General features: G+C 43.4%; 1 protein-coding gene across 6 annotated transcripts in view; it reads right to left on the bottom strand.

Annotated features, from left to right (window-relative positions):
• LOC118364669 (transmembrane protein 104-like) overlaps positions 1-24,956 on the bottom strand; it is an 87,528-nt gene that overhangs the window by 41,533 nt on the left and 21,039 nt on the right. For all 6 annotated transcript variants that reach the window (XR_008088721.1, XR_008088720.1, XR_008088722.1 and 3 more), the window contains exons 7-8: positions 22,044-22,143; positions 18,648-18,744 (exon numbers count right to left, since the gene is read on the bottom strand). Coding sequence is in view for 1 of the 6 variants with exons in the window: in XM_052491343.1 (XP_052347303.1) it covers positions 18,648-18,744; positions 22,044-22,143 (197 nt within the window). In the remaining 5 variants the exon portion in view is untranslated. The remainder of the gene's footprint in view (positions 1-18,647; positions 18,745-22,043; positions 22,144-24,956) is intronic.

Genomic DNA, 24,956 nt, shown 5'->3' with positions numbered 1-24,956 from the left:
TAGGCTGTCATTGAAAATAAGAAATTGTTCTTAGGGCATTTTCACTTTTGGATAAATAGCGTGCCCAATTTCAACTTCCTGCTACTCATGCCAGGAATCTAAGATATGCATATTATTAGTAGATGTGGACAGAAAACACTGACGTTTCTAAAACTGTTTGAATCATGTCTGTGAGTATAACAGAACTTATGTAGCAGGCAAAACCCCGAGGACTAACTGCAGATTTTTTTTTTTTTGCCTCTGACTGTTCCCTGTCTTTGCCAAGGGATATTTCTCAGGAACCCGTTTTCAGTTCCCACCCGCTTCCACTGGATGTCACCAGTCTTTGGAATTTGGTTGAGGTTATTCATTTGTGCAACGAAGAAGAAGCACATCCTGGAACAACTTTACACTATTGAGAGTTGCGCAAGACGTAAAAAGGAGCATGGTTTGTTTACTTCCTGTATTGAACACAGATAGCCCCGTCCACAATTTGATCGATTATTAACGTTAAAAATACTTAAAAGTTATTACAAAAGTAGTTTGAAATATTTTGGCTAAGTTTATAGGCAACTTTTGAAATGTTTTGTAGTGACGTTGCATTTTTTCTGGATCAAATGCATCAAATAAATGGACATTTGGATATATATGGACGGAATTAATCGAACAAAAGGACCAATTGTGATGTTTATGGGACTTATTGGAGTGCCAACAAAAGAAGCTCAAAGGTAATGCATGTTTTATATTTTATTTCAGTGTTTTGTGTAGCTCCTGCAGGGTTGAAATATGCTGCTTTCTTTGTTGACATTGTGCAGATAATAGCTTCTTATGCTTTCGCCAAAAAGCTTTTTAAAATCTGACATGTTGGCTGGATTCACAACGAGTGTAGCTTTAATTGAATATCTTACATGTGTGATTTAATGAAAGTTTGATTTTTATATAATTTTTTTAATTTGCCACGCTGCATTTTCCCAAGTAGGATGCAACTGTCCCTTATACCATAAGAAGTGACTTGCCTAGTTAAATAAAGGTAAAATACATTTTAAAAAGAGCTTACCACTGGTGAGACAAAACGGCACATTCTACCTGCAGTGTGTCACTGACAACTACACAATAATTAGTTGATGCTGTGAATTCAACCAAGTCTGTCACAGAGAAAATACTTTGTCTTGAGATTAGCAGCATCAAGGAACTTATTCAAGCACAGAGAATCCAGCGGATTCTGTGGTCGACCACAAAGGAACAGCTTGCTGACTGTCTGACTAAAAAAGGAGCATCCGGTCTTGTGCTCCTACAGGCTCTCAGTAATGTAAAGTGGCAGCTTGAGTAATACAAAACTGTCACACAACCCATTTGTAATGAGGAACTTGAAGAATACTTGGACATTTAATTATGTTGTTGATGTTTTGTCTTTAAAGAAAAGGAGGAGATTGTTAAGTTGTTTTAAGTATCCCTATATTTCTGTTATTCATGGGCTATCACTCAGTCAAGAGTGCGCCTGCGTGGGAAGTCTTGTTGTAGATGGACCTAGCCTTGAGTGGAATGGCTACCTTGTAGTGTGTTCATACGATATAGTAAACTTTGTTAAACTGGAACCTTGTCGTTGTGTAATTTCGAGTTAACACCCACTGGACCTCCACGTGTTACAGCTGACCCACAAACACTCAATGACGCACCCAGTACACAAGGACTCTACCCAGAAGTGAGCTTGCCTCAATAACTGTCTAAAATATGACCGTACAATGCTAAATTAGGAAATTGCAACTTTGACGAGGCTACAAGGAACACATTTAGTCTTGATTCCATTAGCTTCACACTCACCAAGGTCAAGCTGATGTCCAGATGTATAAGCCTAACGGTTAGCTCATGGCTACCATCACTGTGAGATGTGTGAAAAGAATAAAAACCACCTCAACACTCATCTTTCTCATACACAGCCCGCTCTCGGTGGAAGTGAGATATACTCAACACAGACGCTTTTATTGTTAATTAAGTAGATGACCCAGGAGACAACCGTCTAGTATCTATGCAATTAAAGATGACTGTAATGAGAGGAAGGATGGCAGCAGCCAGAGAAGGGGATTGGACAGGACATGAAGGAGGGTGAGGTAAGTGTAGATGGGATATTTTGCCACCTGCCTGTGACTATTCAACACATCAGAATTGCTCAACGCTACAGTAATGCAGTTGAGCCCAATTCCTCTTCACTTTGTCTCAGTAGGAGATGACAGAAAACTAATGAAGGAAGTTGAAGCAGACGTCAGTAAAATCAAAAAAGTTTAACCTGTGGTATTTCAAATGTACACACCGCTGTAGGGCAACATGAAGACTAAAGCACGCATATAGATGCATCTTTATTTATTTCACTGCAGTACTAATAAATCACACTGACTGGGCTTGTCATGGCCAACTAGTATCTGTCAGGCCAAGACTTTCACAATCCACCAGCATTCCTAGGTCAGCATCCAGTCTCAAGACAGTCTGACAGAGAATCCATGTGTAGACCTAAAGTTTTTAAAAGGCAATCGCTCAACTATTAAGAACCATTTACAGCATGATTAAGCAAGTGATTGCAGGGTTCCACTTGTGTGAGTCTATTTGAGACTAAATGGTGAGGACCACTGAGCTCTCAAATGTATACCCTCACACACTGCCGCTTTGTTTGAATAACGATGTCACATGAGGGTTACCATTAGGAAATGGCTATGCCGGACATTTGACCAGCAACATTTTAAATGTACAGGACCCATATGCATTGGGTGCGTAACCTGATTAGGGCATCCACACACTGTGCTCAGAGTGACAGAAATCGCATTCAGAAGAACATGCATGTCGAGGATGCAACGATATGTGGTCCTTGTAGTTCTGACTTCTGATGTGCACTTTGAACATGTTAGAATAACTTCAAGAAGGGCTTACCAAGAAAAACTTCCAAAAGGACTCATTTGAGGTCAAATTAAGTTAGGGCACTCAACAACAAAAAAGGCAGAGATCGATTTCTTATTGCTCACTTTAATCCAGCCTGTCCAGTTTATGATGGCTTACCGAAAATACATAAAAGTATGGATGAACCTCCTTTACGTCCCATAGTGTCAGGTAACAGTAGCCCTGTTGAACACCCATCTCAATATGGTGATTTATTCATCTTAACATTTGTGCCAGCATTGCCAGCCTTTTTAGGAGATACTGAAAAGCCATCACATCAAATTACTTCCAATTTGCAGGCAGTTTCTACCAACAGATTCAGAGTACAGCAATGGGAACTGACTCCTAACTATGCAAATGTATTCATGGGACACTGGGAGGAGACCATGTATGATGTCCAGAAAAACCCATATTTCCAGAATATCACCCTTTGGAAAAGAAACATAGACGACATCCTACTGGTATGGAACGGTACTGAAGATCTCCTCTCAGAGTTGATTTCTTATAATTTATCTGACCCAAATCTCAAATTCACAAAAGAGAGAAGAGAAGAAAACAGACTTGGAGTCTACTATCTTCTGCAAGCCGCAGAGTAAGAATACACTTTTACACACCGGTATCTCAATTCCTAAGACTCCGAAGTAACTGTTTCACAGACAGACTTTGAGCGTAAAGCTAATGGTATGCACACTAGGTTCCTGCAATGTGGGAATGATAAGGGAGTTATTGAACAGGCCTATACCCGTGTTAGAGAGACTGAACGTCAAAGCCTACTCACTGGCACTAATAGTGGTGATTTTCTGATCCACCTCTACGCAGACGACACCATTCTGTATACTTCTGGCCCTTCTTTGGACACTGTGTTAACGAACCTCCAGACGAGCTTCAATGCAATACAACTCTCCTTCCGTGGCCTCTAACTGCCCTTAAATGCATGCTTCAACCGATCGCTGCCCGCACCTGCCCGCCCGCCTAGCATCACTACTCTGGACGGTTCTGACTTAGAATATGTGGACAACTACAAATACCTAGGTGTCTGGTTAGACTGTAAACTCTCCTTCCAGACTCATATTAAGCATCTCCAATGCAACATTACATCTAGGATCAGCTTTCTATTTCACAACAAAGCATCCTTCACTCATGCTGCCAAACATACCCTCGTAAAACTGACTATCCTACCGATCCTCGACTTCGGCAATGTCATTTACAAAATAGCCTCCAACACTCTACTCAGCAAATTGGATGCAGTCTATCACAGTGTCATCCATTTCATCACCAAAGCTCCATATACTACCCACCACTGCGACCTGTATGCTCTCGTTGGCTGGCCCTCGCTTCATATTCGTCGCCAAACCCACTGGCTCCAGGTCATCTATAGGTCTTTGTTAGGTAAAGTCCCGCCTTATCTCAGCTCACTGGTCACCATAGCAGCACCCACCCATAGCAAGCGCTCCAGCAGGTATATTTCACTGGTCACCCCCAAAGCCAATTCCTCCTTTGGCCACCTTTCCTTCCAGTTCTCTGCTGACAATGACTGGAACGAATTGCAAAAATCACTGAAGCTGGAGACTCATATCTCCCTCACTAACTTTAAGCATCAGCTTTCAGATCATTGCACCTGTACATAGCCTATCTGTAAATAGCCCATCCAATTGCTCCTTTGCACCCCAGTATCTCTACCTGCACATTCATCTTCTGCACATCTACCACACCAGTGTTTAATTGCTCAATTTGAATTACTTCGTCACTACGGCCTTTTTATTGCCTTACCTCAATAATCTTACCTGATTTGCACACACTGTATATAGACTTTCGATTGTGTTATTGACTGTACGCTTGTTTATTCCACGTGTAACTCTGTTGTTGTTGTTTGTGTCGCACTGCTTTGCTTTATCTTGGTTAGGTCGCAGTTGTAAATGACAACTTGTTCTCAACTGGCCTACCTGGTTAAATAAAGGTTAAATAAAAAAAATAGACAAAACGCCCCCATGTTTGTGTTTTACAGCACGTGCCGGTCGCGTCAAATCCAATGTATTAAAACACTGGAACATTCTCAAAAGTAGTCCAAACCTACGAGTTTCCACAATATTACACTCACATTTTTTGGGGGCCATACAAGAATATAGCCGATTCCATGGCGCACAGCATGAAGCTACCTAAGAAGCATGCAGGCCCACCCAATGGCAATTACAAGTGTGGCCACTGTGCACATTGTGACAGTACAACCAATATGAAAGTGTTCACTCTTCTGAATGAGTATCGTGAAGCAGTAAAATGAGATAATAATAATAATAATAATAGAAACTGTTTTTGTTTATCTTGTTTTTATTTAACCTTAACTGACTTGTCTAGTTAAATTAAGAAAAAAATTCTTATTTACAATGACGGCCTACACCGGCCAAACCCGGACGACGCTGGACCAATTGTGCACCGCCCTATGGGACTCCCAATCACAGCCGGTTGTGATACTGCCTGGAATCGAACCAGGGTGTCTGTAGTGACATCTCTAGACCACTACGCCACTTGGGAGCTCTTGCGCTGTCTGACAGATTTTTCACTCAAAGGCTCTGTATCTGTATGATAAGATACATAACGAATACGCGAGCCAATTTAATTCCACTACATTATGCAAATGAATCTATTGACCGATAAGCATGACCAGTCAAATGTATTTCCATCGACTGGTATTTCCATCAATTAATAGGCTAAATAGCATTATTTCGCAATTTTTTTTATCTTTGTCACATTTACATTGGACCAACTTTAAACATTAGAAGAGAGTAAGATTACTAATGGCACTTTATCCTCCAAAAGGAGCTGGACCAATTAAACAAGTCACCTCAGTCATCGGCTTCATCAATAAGTGCATCGACGATGTCGTCCCCACAGTGACCGTGCATACATATCCCAACCAGAAGCCATGGATTACAGGCAACATCCGCATCAAGCTAAAGGCTAGAGCTGCCGCTTTCAAGGAGCGTGCAAAATATTATTATTATAAAAAAATTCAAATTAAATATGTAACTTTCACATATTAACAAGTCCAATAGAGCAAATGAAAGATAAACTTCTTGTTAATCTACCCATCGTGTCCGATTTCAAACATGCTTTACAGCTAAAGCACAACATATGATCATGTTAGATCACCGCCAAGTCGAAAAAAACACAGCCATTTTCCCAGCCAAAGATAGCAGTCACAAAAAGCAGAAATAGAGATAAAATTAATCACTAACCTTTGATGATCTTCATCAGATGACACTCATATGATATCATGTTACACAATACATGTATGTTTTGTTCGATAATGTGCATATTTATATCCAAAAATCTCAGTTTACATTGGCGCCTTACAGGCAGTAATGTTTGGATTCCAAAACATCCAGTGATTTTGCAGAAATACTCATAATAAACATTGATAAAAGATACTAGTGTTATTCACATAATGAAAGATAGACTTCTTCTTAATGCAACTGCTGTGTCAGATTTAAAAAAAACTTTAGGAAAAAAGCATAATCTGAGAACGGCACTCAGAGCCCAAAACAGCCAGAGGAATATCAACAAAATTAGAAACAACACCATAAATATTCACTTACCTTTGATGATCTTCATCAGAAGGCACTCCCAGGAATCCCAGTTCAACAATTAATGACTGATTTGTTCCATAAAGTTCCATCATTTTTGTCCAAATAGCCACTTGTTGTTAGCGTGTTCAGACCAGTAATCCATCTTCATGAGGCGCAGGCACTTCATCCAGACAAAAACTCTAAAAGTTCCGTTACAGTCCTTTAGAAAGATGTCAAACGATTGATTCCATACATCGTTAGGATGTTTTTAACATAAAACATCAATAATGTTCCAACCGGAGAATTCCTTTGTCTGAAGAAATAGCAATGGAACGCGAGGCAACTCTGTCAGGAGCGCGCGTCATGAGACCAAGGCTCTCTGCCAGACCACTGACTCAAAGAAGTCTCATTAGCCCCTCCTTCATAGTAGAATCCTCATTCAAGTTTCAAAAGTTGGTGGACATCTACTGGAAGCCGTAGGAAGTGCAACTTCATCCATATCTCAATGTGTATTCGGTAGGCCAAGCTTTGAAAAATTACAAACCTCAGATGTCCCACTTCCTGGTTGGATTTTTCTCAGGTTTTCGCCTGCCATATGAGTTCTGTTATACTCACAGACATAATTCAAACAGATTTAGAAACGTGGGTGTTTTCTATCCAATACTAATAATACTATGCATATATTAGCATCTGGGACAGAGTAGGAGGCAGTTCACTCTGGGCACGCTATTCATCCAAAAGTGAAAATGCTGCCCCCTATCCCAAAAATGGAATCTTACTACACCGGCTCTGACACTCATCGGATGTGGCAGGGCTTGAAAACTATTACAGACTACAAAGGGAAACCCAGACATGAGCTGCCCAGTGACACGAGCCTACCAGAAGAGCTAAATGCCTTTTATGCTCACTTCGAGGCAAGCAACACTGAAGCACGCACGAGCGCACCAGCTGTTCTGGATGACTGTGTGATAACGCTCTCGGTAACCAATGTAAGCAAGACCTTTAAAAACAGGTCAACATTTACAAAGCCGCAGGTCCAGATGGATTACCAGGACGTATACTCTAAGCATGCGTGGACCAACTGGCAAGTGTCTTTACTGACATTTTCAACCTCTCCCTGACCGAGTCTGTAATACCTACATGCTTCAAGCAGACCACCATAGTCCCTGTGCCAAAGGAAGAAAAGGTAACCTGCCTAAATGATTACCAACCCGTAGTACTTACGTCGGTATGAAGTGCTTTGAAAGGCTGGTCATGGCTCACATCAACAGCATCCTACCGGATACCTTAGACCCACTGCAACTGGATCCTGGACTTCCTGACGGGCTGTCCCCAGGTAGTAAGGGTAGGCAACAACACGTCTGCCACGCTGATCCTCAACACTGGGGCTCCTCAGTCTCCTCCTGTACTACCTTTTCACCCACGACTGCGTGGCCAAACGACTCCAACACTATCATTAAGTTTGCTGATGACACAGCAGTGGTAGCCCTGATCACCGACATTGATGAGACAGCCTAGAGGGAGGATGTCAGAGAACAGGTAGTGTGGTGCCAGGACAACAACCTCTCCCTCATTGTGAGCAAGACAAAGGAGCTGATCATGGACTACAGGAATAGGCGGGCCGAATAGGCCCCTATTAACATCAACGGAGCTGTAGTGGAGCGGGTCAAGAGTTAGGTCATTGGTGACGTGTACGCCAAGGAACTTATCATGGGCCAAACACACCAACAGTTGTGAAGAGGCCACAACAAAACCTTTTCCCCCTCAGGAGACTGAAAAGATTTGGCATGGGTCCCCAGATCCTCAAAAAGTTCTACAGCTGCACCATTGAGAGCATCCTGACCAGTTCAATCACTGCCTGGTATGGCAACTGCTCGGCATCTGACCGTAAGGCACTACAGAGGGTAGTGCGTACGGCCCAGTACATCACTGGGGCCAAGCTTCCTGCCATCCAGGACCTATATAATAGGCGGTGTCAGAGGAAAGCCCATAAAAAAAAAATTGTCAGAGACTCCAGTCACCCAAATCATAGACTGTTTTCTCTGCAAGCAGTACCGGAACACCAAGTCTAGGACCAAAAGGCTCCTTTACAGCTTCTACCCCCAAGCCATAAGACTGCTGAACAATGAATCGGTGCCGGTACTCCTTGTATATAGCCTCGTTACTGTCATGTTAATGTGTAACTTTTTATTTATTTTTTATCTTTCGTTAATTTGGTAAATATTTTCTCAGCTCTTCTTGAACTGCACTGTTGGTTAAGGCTTTGTAAGTACGCATTTCACAGTAAGGTCTACACTTGTATTCAGCGCATTTGACAAATAAAGTTTGATTTGATAGATATGAGTTAGTAACTTCAGTGATATCACCAAGCCATTACTGAAACAGAAAGAGACTGAAGCAATGAGGAGAGGAAATGAGGATGATCAACTCGATACTGTACAGATAAGACTGTATTACTCCATTTATCCTGGCTTCAAAACCCCTCTGATGTTCAGAGTTTCAAGCCTTTGAAGTCTATCAGAGAATGCTGTGGCATGCAACAATCACTGAACAGGCATAACATCAGCGTAAACAAACACTGAACGTGGGTGTGACCTGTATAGGTCATTCTTAGTTCAACAGATCAATCGAGGGGCTGATCTAAAGCTCTGACTTTACACTGGATCTCAAAATTCACTTCTCTCTGGAGAGATGAGAGGACAACAAGAATAAGACATGAGCTAAACTCTTAGCCAACATTTAAAACAATTCCCTACTTTATCATTCACAACTTCCCAGAAATATGGGTTTAGCTTATCCATACCCCCCAAAAAACTGTTGCGGATACATTTGTGCCAGCAGCCTCTATTTGGGTAGCCACAGGAAATTGGGAACAATAATCAGTTGTCAAAGTAAACAATGATGAGCAGTTGATTTCATTTTTAATAATAAAAATAAGTAAACAATGATGAGCATAGCATTCATTTGCTACAATGAACCATTATGACTTCATATGGGGACCTGTGGTGCAGTTGCCTTCCAGTTGGTTCGCCTAATTAAAATCTCTGGCTCCTCAAAAGAAACAATTATATACCTAGGTAAAAAATAACGAGCAACACCGCAAAGGGAAGATTTATGACAGGCAAGGGACATAACTGGGAGCAAATTCGAAATGATAATTTGCCTGTGGTTTAATAGGACCTCAGCTATTTCACTCTCCCGATCGTTATAACTTTTAGTAGGGGATGTGGGGGATGGGGAGAAGGGGGTGCCATATCGCACAGAGAACAAGGTCTCATTAAATTATGACGATTGACCCCATGAAGAATAAATTAAATAATACATCAACTAAGGGGCCTTGTCATGAATATGTTCCATGTCACAGTGTAATTGAAAAAGACAAGCTGAATATGAGGAAGCGGACTGTCCCTTTTAATTTCCTGGCTTTGGAGAAGGGTGCAAACGGTTGGGTCATTCTTTAAATAGGAGGCTGGGTCTGGTCAGCCTAACCAGCAGGCCCAGACAAATACACCAACACACAGCCATACAAGCAATCAGCCCAAGGTCACAGGGTCTGAAGGTAAACGTCTATTGAAACCTGTCCCTTTTTAAATGGGAGCCTGTGTTCCGTTTAAGCGGAAGATTAATTCCATGAGAATCACGTTTGTTAGCGTTCAGCCACCCACTGAGCAAGACCCTTACATCATTCTGCAATGTCCTTGTACCAGATAACCAGCTTTTCAAAACAATATTGTACTCAGCATGTAGATTCTCTCCTTAAACACGAGGCACGGACTTTACCAACGTGTTAGACAGGCCAAATAAGTCTATTTTATCTCACTCCCCTGAGAAAAGGAAAGAATAAACAATTGACATAGACAATGCCATTAAAGCTAATAGAAAGCAATAGGCTACACCACTCCCTTGTTTTGTTTTCTCAAAACCAATGAGTGAAATAACTTCTCAAATGATGATTGTCTATAAGCAAAAAGACGGAGGGAAAACTGAGTTAAATGGACAGGCTGAAGGCAATAATTAAACCATGTATTACCGTGGTTACAAATCACAGGCACACAAGCGACATTGAGTTCTGTAGTGACAGCTGCCAAAGAGATCCTTAAGCACATTTGATGGCGTTAGCAGTTTCTCTCATGTGGCTAACTGCCACTCTTTATGGTAATGTGACAGCAGCACCACTCACACAAAAAAAGGTTAACAACTGCTCAATCTGCTGGAGTGGAAGCAATATGCTGTAGTTACCAAACACAGATGGGACAAACTCTTCCTAAACAGGGTAAGTATAGGTTCTAGTCTTTCAAAAGTCTTTGAAAGTGACTGGATGATCAGTTGGATCCTCAGCCTACATTATTGTTCTGACTAAGAGAGGCTGTATCCTCTCTCCTGCATGACCTCCAAGTCCCTCCAGTCCTCTCCCAGTACGGCTGTGTTCCTCTGCAGTGTCCTGATCTGCAGCTCTGATTGGGTTCTGCCTCGTGTTGGTGTGGAGTGGACTCTACTTGTGTGGTTCCCAACTCCAACACTTCCCCCTGCTGAGGTAATCTCTATTAAACCATCTGCACTGTCGTCATCTCCCTGCAGCTCTGGGGTGGCTGTACCACAACAGAGCTACACTACGGCACCCTTGCTCCCTCTCCTCCAAAGTGAAACACACAAACCTCTGAAGAAAGCATCACATCAAATACTGTACCTCTGTGTATTATCTGGGCTTATCTGAGTCTGTTCTCTCTGTGGGTCCCCGAGTGTGTGAGTGAATCTGACTCGTTCAATGGGATGAATCTAAACAGATGGTTGACATAAAGGTGGCCTCGTTTCATGGTGGGTGGCGCCCGCTGAGAGAATATTTCAATTCACTGGGCATCCACTCCCTTTGAGTGGTCTAATAGACAAATCCTTTAATACGCTAATATGCATAAAGACAAACAGGGAAAGAACGCTGTGTCAGCAAAACCTAATTTTGAGCTGATATACAGTATTGATTTCCATCACTTTCTCAACCACAAGAAAAACATTCTCAATATAAAATCAGCCATTTAAATCACAGCTGGGTTATGCAACAGTATATGTATGCATTATTGAACCAGTGGACAGCTTGGGCCTTTTTTTATGCAGTAAAGGCCCAATGGTGTTGCAAATTGCAATTGAAAATCAAAAGGTAAACCTAATTTAATCAAGGTCTCAGGAAATCTCTCTGCTGGGGTTAGGCCAGTCCCCAGAAAGATTCCATTGTTGCACTTTCATTCCGAAACATAATCCTTACAATTAAAACTGCGGTCCAATGTAAAGGGCAGGTCAACGGCTAGGATTGGTCAAGCACACAATGACCTACAACCTTACGCTGGGATATGCATGACTGAGGCAAAGCCCAATCTAAGTGAGTAGTTAGGATGTAAGATTTCTCTTAGTGTCTAAATATACTGTGAGAGACGGAATCTAAAACAAAAATCCAGAAAATCACATTGTATGATTTTTAAGTAATTCATTTGCATTTTATTGCATGACATAAGTATTTGATACATCAGAAATATTTGGTACAGAAACCTTTGTTTGCAATTACAGAGATCATATGTTTCCTGTAGTTCTTGACCAGGTTTGCACACACTGCAGCAGGGATTTTGGCCACTCCTCCATACAGACCTTCTCCAGATCCTTCAGGTTTCGGGGCAATACGGATTTTCAGTTCCCCCCAAAGATGTTCTATTGGGTTCAGGTCTGGAGACTGGCTAGGTCACTCCAGGACCTTGAGATGCTTCTTACGGAGCCACTCCTTAGTTGCCCTGGCTGTGTGTTTCGGGTCGTTGTCATGCTGGAAGACCCAGCCACGACCCATCTTCAATGCTCTTACTGAGGGAAGGAGGATGTTGGTCAAGATCTAGCGATACATGGCCCCATCCATCCTCCCCTCAATACGATGCCGTCATCCTGTCCCCTTTGCAGAAAAGCATCCCCAAAGAATGATGTTTCCACCTCCATGCTTCACGGTTGGGATGGTGTTCTTGGGGTTGTACTCATCCTTCTTCCTCCAAACACGGCGAGTGGAGTTTAGACCAAAAGGCTCTAGTTTTGTCTCATCAGATCACATGACCTTCTCCCATTCCTCCTCTGGATCATCCAGATGGTCATTGGCAAACTTCAGACGGGCCTGGACATGTGCTGGCTTGAGCAGGGGGACCTTGCCTGCGCTGCAGGATTTTAATCCATGACGGCGTAGTGTGTTACTAATGGTTTTCTTTGAGACTGTGGTCCCAGCTCTCTTCAGGTCATTGACCAGGTCCTGCCGTGTAGTTCTGGGCTGATCCCTCAACTTCCTTATGATCATTGATGCCTCACGAGGTGAGATCTTGTATGGAGCCCCAGACCGAGGGTGATCGACCGTCATCTTGAACTTCTTCCATTTTCAAATAATTGCGCCAACAGTTGTTGCCTTCTAACCAAGCTGCTTGCCTATTGTCCTGTAGCCCATCCCAGCCTTGTGAAGGTCTACAATTTTATCCCTGATGTCCTTACATAGCTCTCTGGTCTTGGCCATTGTGGAGAGGTTTTAGTCTGTTTGAGTGTGTGGACAGGTGTCTTTTATACAGGTAACGAGTTCAAACAGGTGCAGTTAATACAGGTAATGAGTGGAGAATAGGAGGGCTTCTTATTGAACAACTCACAGGTCTGTGAGAGCCGGAATTCTTACTGGTTGGTAGGTGATCAATACTTATGTCATGCAATAAAATGCTAAATAATTACTTAAAAATCATACAATGTGATTTTCTGGATTTTTGTTTAAGATTCAGTATCTCACAGTTGAAGTGTATCTATGATTAAAATTACAGACCTTTACATGCTTTGTAATTTATTTATTTTATCTTACCTTTATTTTACTAGGCAAGTCAGTTAAGAACAAATTCTTATTTTCAATGACGGCCTAGGAACAGTGGGTTAACTGCCTGTTCAGGGGCAGAACGACAGATTTTGTACCTTTCGGTTACTAGTCCAATGCTCTAACCACTAGGCTACCCTGCCGCCGTAAGTAGGAAAACCTGCGAAATCGTCAATGTATCAAATACTTGTTCTCCCCACTGTATTTGAAGACGCTTCTCTGAGTAATAAAAGTGCATTAAAATTACTTAGGATACGTGCACACTTTGGAGAGGTTTGTGGCCAAGTGGATACACCAGTTAGTCCTCTCACTCAAACACTTGGAATTATTTGTCTTATGTTGCACCTACCCCACATTTTCCAGGAATATTCTCATGTTACTGAATATATTCAGAGTATTTTTCAGATTTTGGTATCAACAAATGCAACAGAAGTACAATAAATGTAAAATGAACATAAAACTCAGTGTCATTTTTGGATTCAGTTTTGTGTCAGGTGAACTGTTGTGTCCTCACCTTTGGTCTAATCATTTTCCAATAATATCCAAACTGTTCCCTTTCAATTGCTACCATGATTATGCATATCATTGTCATATTTCTTCTGTCAGAAACATTTAAATGTAGCCCTATCCATATAGGCCAATTCCTACAAGTGTAAAAGGGTTAAGAGGTTTTGCAGATCGTGATGGAGAAAACGGCTACCATGCTCCACAGCATGATACATAGCATTTTGTGTGGATACCATTGATCTAACCAAAGGTCAGAGCAAACCAAAAGGCCACCCAACTTGCAGCTTGTATGCTGTTATTAGTCCGTCTTGCTATGACAAAAGCCTGTTGTGTTTACAATCAATGTCGTCTGAGCTCCGTCTGAAAGGGACTAAAGAATGTGAAAGGAACTGACAAAGTACAGCCCAGCACGAGCTGTGTGAAAAGCTTGACGTCCATTGAAGGTTTACAGAATGAGAAAACCTTTGATCACCTGGAATACCTTTATCATTTCAGTCACAAAGTCACTGAATAAACTGATATGACCAAGTTTCAAAAGAACTCGCAGAGCTGGCCATTGACGATAAGTCAAACTGACAAATAGTCCAGACACCTCAGGGTAAAGTGTGAGGCTAACCTCCAGAATTGTGAATTCCATTCCGTGCAATCCAGTGAATATTGTTATTGAGTTTCACTCATGTCCTCTGCATGCATGTATGTATGAGGTGCAAAGTTCATACTGTGTAGGCACTACCTCTCAATCCTAGAGAGAGTGGTTTGACAGGCTTAGTGACGGGGGGGATCGATACAGTTACATACGGGACATTATTTTTGGACAATATTATATTGATACTGACTTCAAGAATCAATCTGTAAAAAAACAAACATTTAATACATACATACATACATACATACATACATACATACATACATACATACATACATACACTCTTTTTTGTTTCTTGGTAGCATAAGCTAGAGCAAGTCAAAACTCCGGTATTTTTCATCCTACGGCTTGTTCTCCATCTTTTTAAATATGTTTAAATATGTGCCAACATGTTTTCAGCACTTATTTCAATGACTGATCAAAACTAATTTTCTCATGCTCTCGTCTCTCCGCAGCATTATCGAATTGAAATACATATAGAATCACAATACATATCGGCACCTAAGTATCGTGATAACAACGTGAGGTCCCTGGAAATTCCCAGCCTTGGACAGGCTGTGAAGACGATAGCTTGTTCAGATAAGCTAAAGAAATCTATTGACAGTGGTTATCAAAATAGTCCCTCCTATATAATAGATTATCCTTGATTTGGTCAGTGTTTATCTCACCTTTCTCCCCTTCTCTGTGCTGATCCCCAGAACCTTGTGGGTCTGCTAGTAGAGCAGCACTACTTTTCTGAACTGGGACAACTATTCTGTCACATACTAAAAAATAACCCACAATCTGTTGTCCAAGCACAACAAACACTGCTGCAACCACCGTGGGGCAACTGTCTGGAAAAAAAATGACAAATGAAATGAGAGATTTACAAGCATAATGTGAGGTACACTATATATACACACACACAGACACACACAAGTGTGGACACCCCTTCAAATTAGTCGATTCAGCTATTTCAACCACACCTGTTGCTGACAGGTGTATAAAATAGAGTACACAACCATGCAACACCCATGGACAAACATTGGCAGTAAAATGGCCCGTCCTGAAGAGTTCAGTGACTTTCAACGTGGCGCCGTCATTGGATGTCACCTTTCCAACAAATCAGTACGTCACAATTCTGCCCTGTTAGTGCTGCCCTGGTCAACTGTAAGTGCTATTATTGTGAAGTGGAAACGTCTAGGAGCAACAATGACTCAGCCGCAAAGTGGTAGGCCAGACAAGCTCAAAGAATGGGACCGCCGAGTCTAGAAGTGCGCAGACCATGACTTTGGAATGAGATGTTCGACGAGCAGGTGTCCACAGTTTTGGTCATGTCAGGGAAAGGGGGATACCTAGAACTGAATTCAAATGCCTTCAACTGAAATGTGTCTTGTATCTTGTTCTGATAAAGGGACTGGCACATTCAAAATCGACCAACGATTAGTTGATGACGATTAGAGCGGTCTGGCCAGGCAGACCACTGATATGTAGGTGGCATCTATAAAAACCTAGTCTGATGATGAGGCCGGTGGCCCGAAACATGCAACGCCCAGGGTTGTAACTTTCAGACCAACACAATACAGGGCAGGTGAAAAAAGCTCTTAAAAGGCCTGTCTGTATGGGCAACAGTCCATTTTTGAGGGTGCAGAGGGTAGAAGGCCAACCCTACTTCTGTCTGTCTGTGACATTAGCCTGAGTTCTCTATATCATGCTCTCTCCTTCTCTCTTTCCTTCTCTCTCTCAAACAGCCACCCACACGGGGATTACAGCTGTGCACCGTTATGATGTAATGCGGGCTGCCCTTTAATCTTTCCTTGCTTCCTTTTCTAAACCCTAATAACGCTGTGGCTGGACTAATGTGTCCAACATCAATCCCACTCCCCCTGTGGTAGCCAGTGGTGCCCTACACAGCAGCCCAGGCAGACCAAATACGCACCCAACTGAGGAAGTTCAGGTTGCATTACTGCTTAGCACAAAACCACAACTTACACATTACACACATGAATAAGTATGGTACACAGTTACCACAGTAAAATCCCTTAAGGAAACGGATAATTTTTTATTTAATTTTACCTTTATATAACCAGGCAAGTCAGTTAAGAACACATTCTTATTTTCAATGACGGCCTGGGAACAGTGGGTTAACTGCCTGTTTAGGGGCAGAACGACAGATTTGTACCTTGTCAGCTCGGGGGTTTGAACTCGCAACCTTCCGGTTACTAGTCCAACGCTCTAACCACTAGGCTACGCTGCCGCCCCATAGCAAGGGATTAAAGCCCCTTATCAATGACACCTATAAAACTGGGAGCTACAAATGCCTGGTCAAGATAAAAATGGAGGATTAACTGACAATCTGTTGCCAGGAGAGACTACAAGATTTTGAGGTTGAGAAGATGTGATGGTGGGGAGAGAAATGTGGTTGATGAGGACAGGAGAGAAGAGCCATTAACAGATAGAATGTAATGACCACTGAAACACAGAACCTCCAGAACATAGTTCAAAGACCAGCTTTGAGCAATTCCATTGGTATACAACAACTGAGCAGCAACTAATGCTAACATATTGAACGCAGTGTGTTTGCTAATGCCTACGCCCTCTTAGAGCCTCAAAACTAAGTCAAACTAATTGCATTACCAAAACAAAAAAGTAATTAGGAATTGTAATTATGGTTCTTTTTGTAATGCCTTTTTCAAACACTCAAAGAATGGGACGGCATAATAAATGAATAGGCTCATTTGAATTCTAAACCAAAACAAAATAAAGGGGCATTTCCCAATGCCGTATTGTCAGCCTTTCTGACAACTGTTCCAATGTTTTCCAAAGTCTGATTGAGCATATTATAATAGGAGTCAATACTAAAGCACCCTCTGACTCACTCAGTTCATAAAGAGACTGGCAGTAGGGTGATAAAGCAGGTCACTTAGTTTGGAGCTTGAAGCCTTCCAGTGAAATGATATGGACGTTGTAAAGAAAAGGGAAAATACTGGGCTCCATAATGACTCCAGATGGCAAAGACTCTAGATGTTGTGGACATTGTGCCTGGATAGACCCATCATTAGGACGAAGGGCACCTTGGTCTTTGAGGTGGGACAGAGACGTGTCAGAGAGCATAAGCAGGCATAGCGTAGGGGGGAGAGGAGAGGTATTTCCATTGGGCAGGACAGAGCGGTGTATGGAGAGCGGCTGGGCTTAAAAGGAATAGTCAATCAATTATTTAAAGTGATCATGGGGAGTGGTGGGCAGTGGCTAAGGGGCCAGAGCGTTTGACCCAGGCACGTCAAAGACAAAGGGGGGCTGAGGAGAAGGAAGACACTCCACTCCCTGTGTGCTAACAGAAGCTGATGAATGTTTTATCAAAGCCCAATTATTTATTTAAGGACGAGTCCACCACAGGAAGGAATCTAATAAGGTTTCATGGAGAAGAAAATGGGAGAAAATACAACTAAGCCCCTAGAAGTCCAAATGCCTGTACGCAGGAGAGACCAAAACTAATAACAGGAAACATCTTCTTTAAGAAACACCAGAGAACAGTTGACTTTGTCAGATACAATCAATTATTTTAAAATATTACCAAGCAGAAATAATCTCAACATCTACTATAATAAGAAGCAATCAGTTAGATACATTAACACAGAGGTGGAAATGTCCCTTTCCCTAAAAGGAAACTTTGTGAAACTGCAAGGTAAACAAAACATACAGGAGGAGATTATAAATCAGCATAATTTCAATTCGTTGACATGATGTAAGAGGCTTATCCAGACGAGATAAAAAACAACAATGCATCTATTGGAGAATTGTTTGGGTATGCTCGTTGTGTTGAAAATGAGTGAGGGTGGAGGGAGAACAGTGGAGGGGGGAAATAATACAGGAGGAGATCAGCACATCTATCACTGTCGGCCGGCAAAGTTAAAGCAAAAGTGGAAGTCGCAGGAGTTTCATTCTCTTAAGACTTCAAGGGCACATACATTTGCTCAGGGCTGCAAGAGTGGAGGCCGTGAGAGGGAGACCGAGCTGGAAGGGGCTCTCTGACACTAACACAGACAGGGGTTGGCACATTGGGGCTCAGTCACGATGGCAGGGGCTGACAGAGAGAGGTGTGGTACACCATGTGTCCTCCAGGGGCCTTTGGGACGAGGGTAGAAGGACAGGGGTGAGAAACAGGGGTGCAGTATGTACTCACCAGAAACACCTTGTAGGCGTCTTTCCTGGTGACAGGCCCCCAGCACAAGTCGGTGTCGTCGTATTTCACACTGCCAGCACTGCATGAGTGGTTTCCACTACAGAGAGAACAGACAGACTGGTGATCATTACAGATCCCTTCATGATCAGATCAAGTCAGTCCAAGAATAACATACGACAGGAAAGACTAGTTTACAATATTGCAAAAGAACATGAAGCAATGATAAAAGATTAAATATGACAGGGCAGAATTACTAAAACTTTGCAGACTTGTCAGTTCCTACTACCTCGGAGCGGTTAGATTATCAGGGAGGTCAGTTCCTACTACCTCGGAGCGGTTAGAATATCAGCGAGGTCAGTTCCTACTACCTCGGAGCGGTTAGATTATCAGCGAGGTCAGTTCCTATTACCTCGGAGCGGTTCGATTATCAGCGGTCAGTTCCTACTACCTCTGATCGGTTAGATTATCAGCGAGGTCAGTTCCTACTACCTCGGAGCGGTTAGAATATCAGCGAGGTCAGTTCCTACTACCTCGGAGCGGTTAGAATATCAGCGAGGTCAGTTCCTACTACCTCTGATCGGTTAGAATATCAGCGAGGTCAGTTCCTACTACCTCTGAAGAATATCAGCGAGGTCAGTTCCTACTACCTCGGAGCGGTTAGAATATCAGCGAGGTCAGTTCCTACTACCTCGGAGCGGTTAGAATATCAGCGAGGTCAGTTCCTACTACCTCGGAGCGGTTAGAATATCAGCGAGGTCAGTTCCTACTACCTCGGAGCGGTTAGAATATCAGCGAGGTCAGTTCCTACTACCTCGGAGCGGTTAGAATATCAGCGAGGTCAGTTCCTACTACCTCGGAGCGGTTAGAATATCAGCGAGGTCAGTTCCTACTACCTCGGAGCGGTTAGAATATCAGCGAGGTCAGTTCCTACTACCTCGGAGCGGTTAGAATATCAGCGAGGTCAGTTCCTACTACCTCGGAGCGGTTAGAATATCAGCGAGGTCAGTTCCTACTACCGGAGCGGGAATATCAGCGAGGTCAGTTCCTACTACCTCGGAGCGGTTAGAATATCAGCGAGGTCAGTTCCTACTACCTCGGAGCGGTTAGAATATCAGCGAGGTCAGTTCCTACTACCTCGGAGCGGTTAGAATATCAGCGAGGTCAGTTCCTACTACCTCGGAGCGGTTAGAATATCAGCGAGGTCAGTTCCTACTACCTCGGAGCGGTTAGAATATCAGCGAGGTCAGTTCCTACTACCTCGGAGCGGTTAGAATATCAGCGAGGTCAGTTCCTACTACCTCGGAGCGGTTAGAATATCAGCGAGGTCAGTTCCTACTACCTCGGAGCGGTTAGAATATCAGCGAGGTCAGTTCCTACTACCTCGGAGCGGTTAGAATATCAGCGAGGTCAGTTCCTACTACCTCGGAGCGGTTAGAATATCAGCGAGGTCAGTTCCTACTACCTCGGAGCGGTTAGAATATCAGCGAGGTCAGTTCCTACTACCTCGGAGCGGTTAGAATATCAGCGAGGTCAGTTCCTACTACCTCGGAGCGGTTAGAATATCAGCGAGGTCAGTTCCTACTACCTCGGAGCGGTTAGAATATCAGCGAGGTCAGTTCCTACTACCTCGGAGCGGTTAGAATATCAGCGAGGTCAGTTCCTACTACCTCGGAGCGGTTAGAATATCAGCGAGGTCAGTTCCTACTACCTCGGAGCGGTTAGAATATCAGCGAGGTCAGTTCCTACTACCTCGGAGCGGTTAGAATATCAGCGAGGTCAGTTCCTACTACCTCGGAGCGGTTAGATTATCAGCGAGGTCAGTTCCTACTACCTCGGAGCGGTTAGAATATCAGCGAGGTCAGTTCCTACTACCTCGGAGCGGTTAGATTATCAGCGAGGTCAGTTCCTACTACCTCGGAGCGGTTAGATTATCAGCGAGGTCAGTTCCTACTACCTCGGAGCGGTTAGAATATCAGCGAGGTCAGTTCCTACTACCTCGGAGCGGTTAGATTATCAGCGAGGTCAGTTCCTACTACCTCGGAGCGGTTAGATTATCAGCGAGGTCAGTTCCTACTACCTCGGAGCGGTTAGATTATCAGCGGTCAGTTCCTACTACCTCGGAGCGGTTAGATTATCAGCGAGGTCAGTTCCTACTACCTCTGAGCGGTTAGATTATCAGCGAGGTCAGTTCCTACTACCTCGGAGCGGTTAGACTATCAGTAAGAAAAGTATCAGTAAAAGTTATATCACTGCATTAGACTTGATGATCCAGTCTTCCTGGTGGAAAATTACACATTGTCATTCTGAGGCAATCACAAAACCCTTTCAGTGCTGCCAACAAGGTGCGGCAGACTGAGCATCAATTATGGGACATAATCATTAGAATCTGCCTCTGCCACCGAGAAGTCTGCTGCGGCAAGGCTTTACAAAGAGATACCGCTCTACGATCTCAATCGCCTGGCTCTCCTCAGTGGCAGAGCCAGTCGAGCGGGGAGCTCCGGTCTGTGCCATAGGGTAATTCCTTTTTAAGTGTCTGTTCCGCCTCACATTTTAGCTAGAAAGTTACCACGGGGCTTTTCGAGCCCGCTGAGTCAGAGAGGGACAAATGTATATTTTTTATGCTATTATGGTGGTATGTTAATAGAACTTCCTCTGATGTGGTAAGTGGTTAAATTGTAATCTTGAATTGAAATGTATTCACTCACCTTGTCCTTTAAAAGTTAAGTATCTCTTTAAATGTTTAAGGATCTCATCCTCACAACATTATGTTCATAAGATACCCCTATATGGCACTCCCAGGGCTCACTGAACCCTTAAAAAGTCACTGATAATCTAATGTCATTTGGGCAAAATGGGAGAGCGCTTTTGTGTTTGGGGAGGGGTCTTTGGTTGAAATTGTACTTTTTGGAACACCATGAGAAAGTCAAATCATCTTTCTGTCATAAAGCTACACAAAATTGAATTGTGATCCTGACGGTTAAGGTGGTCTCACCAGGACAATAGTTTCTCTAGAGAAGAGCCTCCCTTAGACAATATGGAATATGTGATATTCACCCAGCCCCACCGGGCCAGTGGAGGGGACTTGTAATAAAAACCTGTCTGGGAGCCAGTCAACAAAAAGTAAATGCCAAGAGCACTGGTGGGAGGTCAGGAAGGCTAAAGGCCCCCTCATCAGAAAGTTTTACTGAGGCAGAAGGTCAGGGAACAGCCAAAGTGCAGAGATAAAAACAGAACTGAGAGAAAGGGATATGCTTTGTCCTGCCAAAAGTAAATGCTCCAAGTACTTGGGAAAGTCAGCTGTGCCCACATTAGTCATACAGTTGCTTGAAATAACACCCCCAAATAAGAAACCCATGAATGTAATGAATCAGCAGCAAGCTGGCTGGCTGGTCTTACCAGGCTACTTCCATTAGTGATATGGGCACAGCAGCAGCATAGATGGCCAGGTCTCCATACAGGTAGACTACCATGCAGATATAGAACATGTTGACACCAACTGAAAGACAAAACCAAAGGGTTAAGACATGAGCAGGTTATACCTGGACCTATACATACATTATACATTTCTAGTGTATATGACTGTGTTATCAGTTCATCATATCTCTGAGAGAATCTGCCTACACACATGCAAGGATAGCTTAGCTAACCCATTCCTCATCTTTAACAGCCGTCAGATGCCTGATTATGAAATATGGTCAATGCAACTTGTGTCAAACTTCAACCGCTAAACGTGCAGTCTCCATCAGAGGCAATCTCCTCCGTCTCTACACCTCCACTCCTTCATCAATCCCCTGCTTCTCCCTCCGGGATGGCAGCCACAACTGCAGCAGCACATTTCTCCGCTCCTCCGGAAGAATATTAATCACACTAATTAAGAAAGTAATCACTTCATGAGGAAAATTCTCCTCATTACCTCCCCCACCTCACACTACTGGCCCATCCAAGCTGGCGCAACGAGCGGAGATTGAGAGCTTTCAACAACGGGAGACCGATAGCCATGTTGTGCCAGGCATCCATCATACACTGGAGTTCTCGTGTGGGAGGCTCCTGTGTCCTACTGGTCATGGCAGCCAATTCATTACTGACAGGGAAATTAGAGTGTGGAGTCCATTAAAAATCATTAAAAAGTGAGGGGTTTATAGTTTTACAGGGCTAAATTGATTAATCTGATCTGAGAGTAAAGGGACGAATGGCAACCTTCTTCTGCTGCCCATCACACAGCCGAGCTGAGGGAAACAAGAAAAGGCATATGGAAGAGGACTAGCTGGTCCAACAGCCAGATAAGCCCATGTAGTTGTAAAACAGGCATTACCTGTCTTATGGCAGGGATTGATGGACACTTACAGTAGACTGCAATATGATATGAAGCTATATTACAGTTGCTACAGTAAGTTGCTGCAGCCCTGTTTGAGTTAGATGGAGAGTCTAACAGCAGGTAAATTCTGTGGGAAAGGGTGATGACAGCAAACATTTACCTAGCTAGCACCACCACTCATCTTACCTCCATTGAGGATAATGTGGTGCTAAAGTACTGTGGGAGAGGGAACCAAAGGGCACTTTGGTAGCCAGGTTGTGTTTATTCTCTTCCAGGAGCACCAGATCACATCATTGTGCAGTGGTGCACTGAGGTCATAAAACACAGGCTGGGGAAAATAAACACTGATAACTCAAGACTATACTGTACCTATCAGTATTGATCTGCACACTGATCAATGTATGAAAGTATCTCACAGGTTGGTGGGGGGACTCGATTCTCTCTGCATCAATTCTACACATTCCATTTTCACCTCCTCTCCGACAACCCCACTTTCAGAGGTTAGCACTGTACAGTACTCTCTACCATTCCTGCATGTCTCCATCTGGCCCTATGGAAAGGAAGCCTGTTAGAGCTTTTGCCTCGGATAGGGGGAATCAGGGCTGCCTGTGCTGCCCCTGTCAGTGAGCGATAGCTAGGTGAGGACCCAGCATGACCAAGAGGATGCTGCCCTGCCAGGCTCGGTCACTAATACCTCCCCATTACCCACAGCCAGAGGCTCACGCTGCTGCTGCAAATGACTCTTCACCTAGGAGCTCCACTCAGTCCCCTAGCGGCACGGACACACGTCACTATCCATCACCCCACTGTTGCAGACTGACAGAGGCTCTGATAGCCTCTCTAGCTGGGTCTGGAGGAGGAGGGAGTGGTTCCCAGAAGAGGTATGTTAGGAAGTTGCTTCCTTCCAACATCCACAGCCATTTTGTTGAATGCCAACCATGCTGAAAGCCACAGCTGTACTGGGCTCCGCTCTGCTATCGTGGAGCTTCATCAGGCAGGAATGTGAATGCGAGAGCCTGACAACTAAAGACGGTTTGTTGGATGCAACAGAAATTACTTTCCTTAGGTTTGATTTTGAAACCCCAATGGGCTTTCATTGAGTGAGATGTATTCTCTGTGCTAAAACTTGGGATATTGATCTGGATCTCGGGGTAATCATAGAGTTGAGCAGTAATAGCAGCAGGCCCTCTGAAAAGGAAAGCGCATCCTTTATGTTCATATACAATAGAGACTTGAAAACTATTTTAGTTGAGGCTTATGTAATTGGGGTGGTGGGAGGGGGGGATGGCTGACAAACATGTCCATTTATCTTCTTAGTGGCATCGCTGCTCCCCATTTTCCTTTTGTCAGTGCCCCTCATAGCGTACAAGTATGACATTTAAGAAAAGTCATTCAAGTATAAAATAAAATGTATGCATCGGTGTTAGGTACTCATTAAAGCTGGGGTCTGTAATAAAAGAGACTGGATTAGTATTCGTCTCCATAAGTCAAGGGTGGTAGGTGCATGTTATAGAGCCTGTACCTTCTCCCTCTGTCTGCACACCATCCATTTCCCCATACATCACTTCTACTGCCTTTTCTACCTAGAGGGACAGTGGGCTGAGATGGGAGCAGGAGCACACAGGCCAGCCTCTGCTGTTCACCCCCCTTTGTAATATTAGCCAAAGTTGTCTTCTAATCAACTTGCAAATTGTGGATGAGGAAGGTTACAGTAACACTACAGGCACTCTCCTCGCTGCTCCGCTGATAAACCAGCCCCCATCAAAATTCTGTCAGGGCCGATACCCATGGCCTTATTCCAAGCTTGCTCTGCTGCTATGACAATTTTAGCTCAGGAGGAAGTCGAATGCCCTTTCATAGTGATTATTTTTCAATTACATGAAGTGGACAGGAGAAGAAAAAAAAACATTGAAAAAAAGTATTCCCCCACACATCCACACTGAATCTGCATCTGGGCATTAAGTGAAAATGTGCCTTTCCTGCCAGTGGTGCCC

This window comes from Oncorhynchus keta, chromosome 32 (genome assembly GCF_023373465.1).
Source record: "Oncorhynchus keta strain PuntledgeMale-10-30-2019 chromosome 32, Oket_V2, whole genome shotgun sequence".
In the NCBI taxonomy this organism is placed as follows: Eukaryota; Metazoa; Chordata; class Actinopteri; order Salmoniformes; family Salmonidae; genus Oncorhynchus; species Oncorhynchus keta.
Note: the sequence above shows the minus strand (reverse complement) of the source record. Positions and strands in the feature narration are given on the sequence as shown.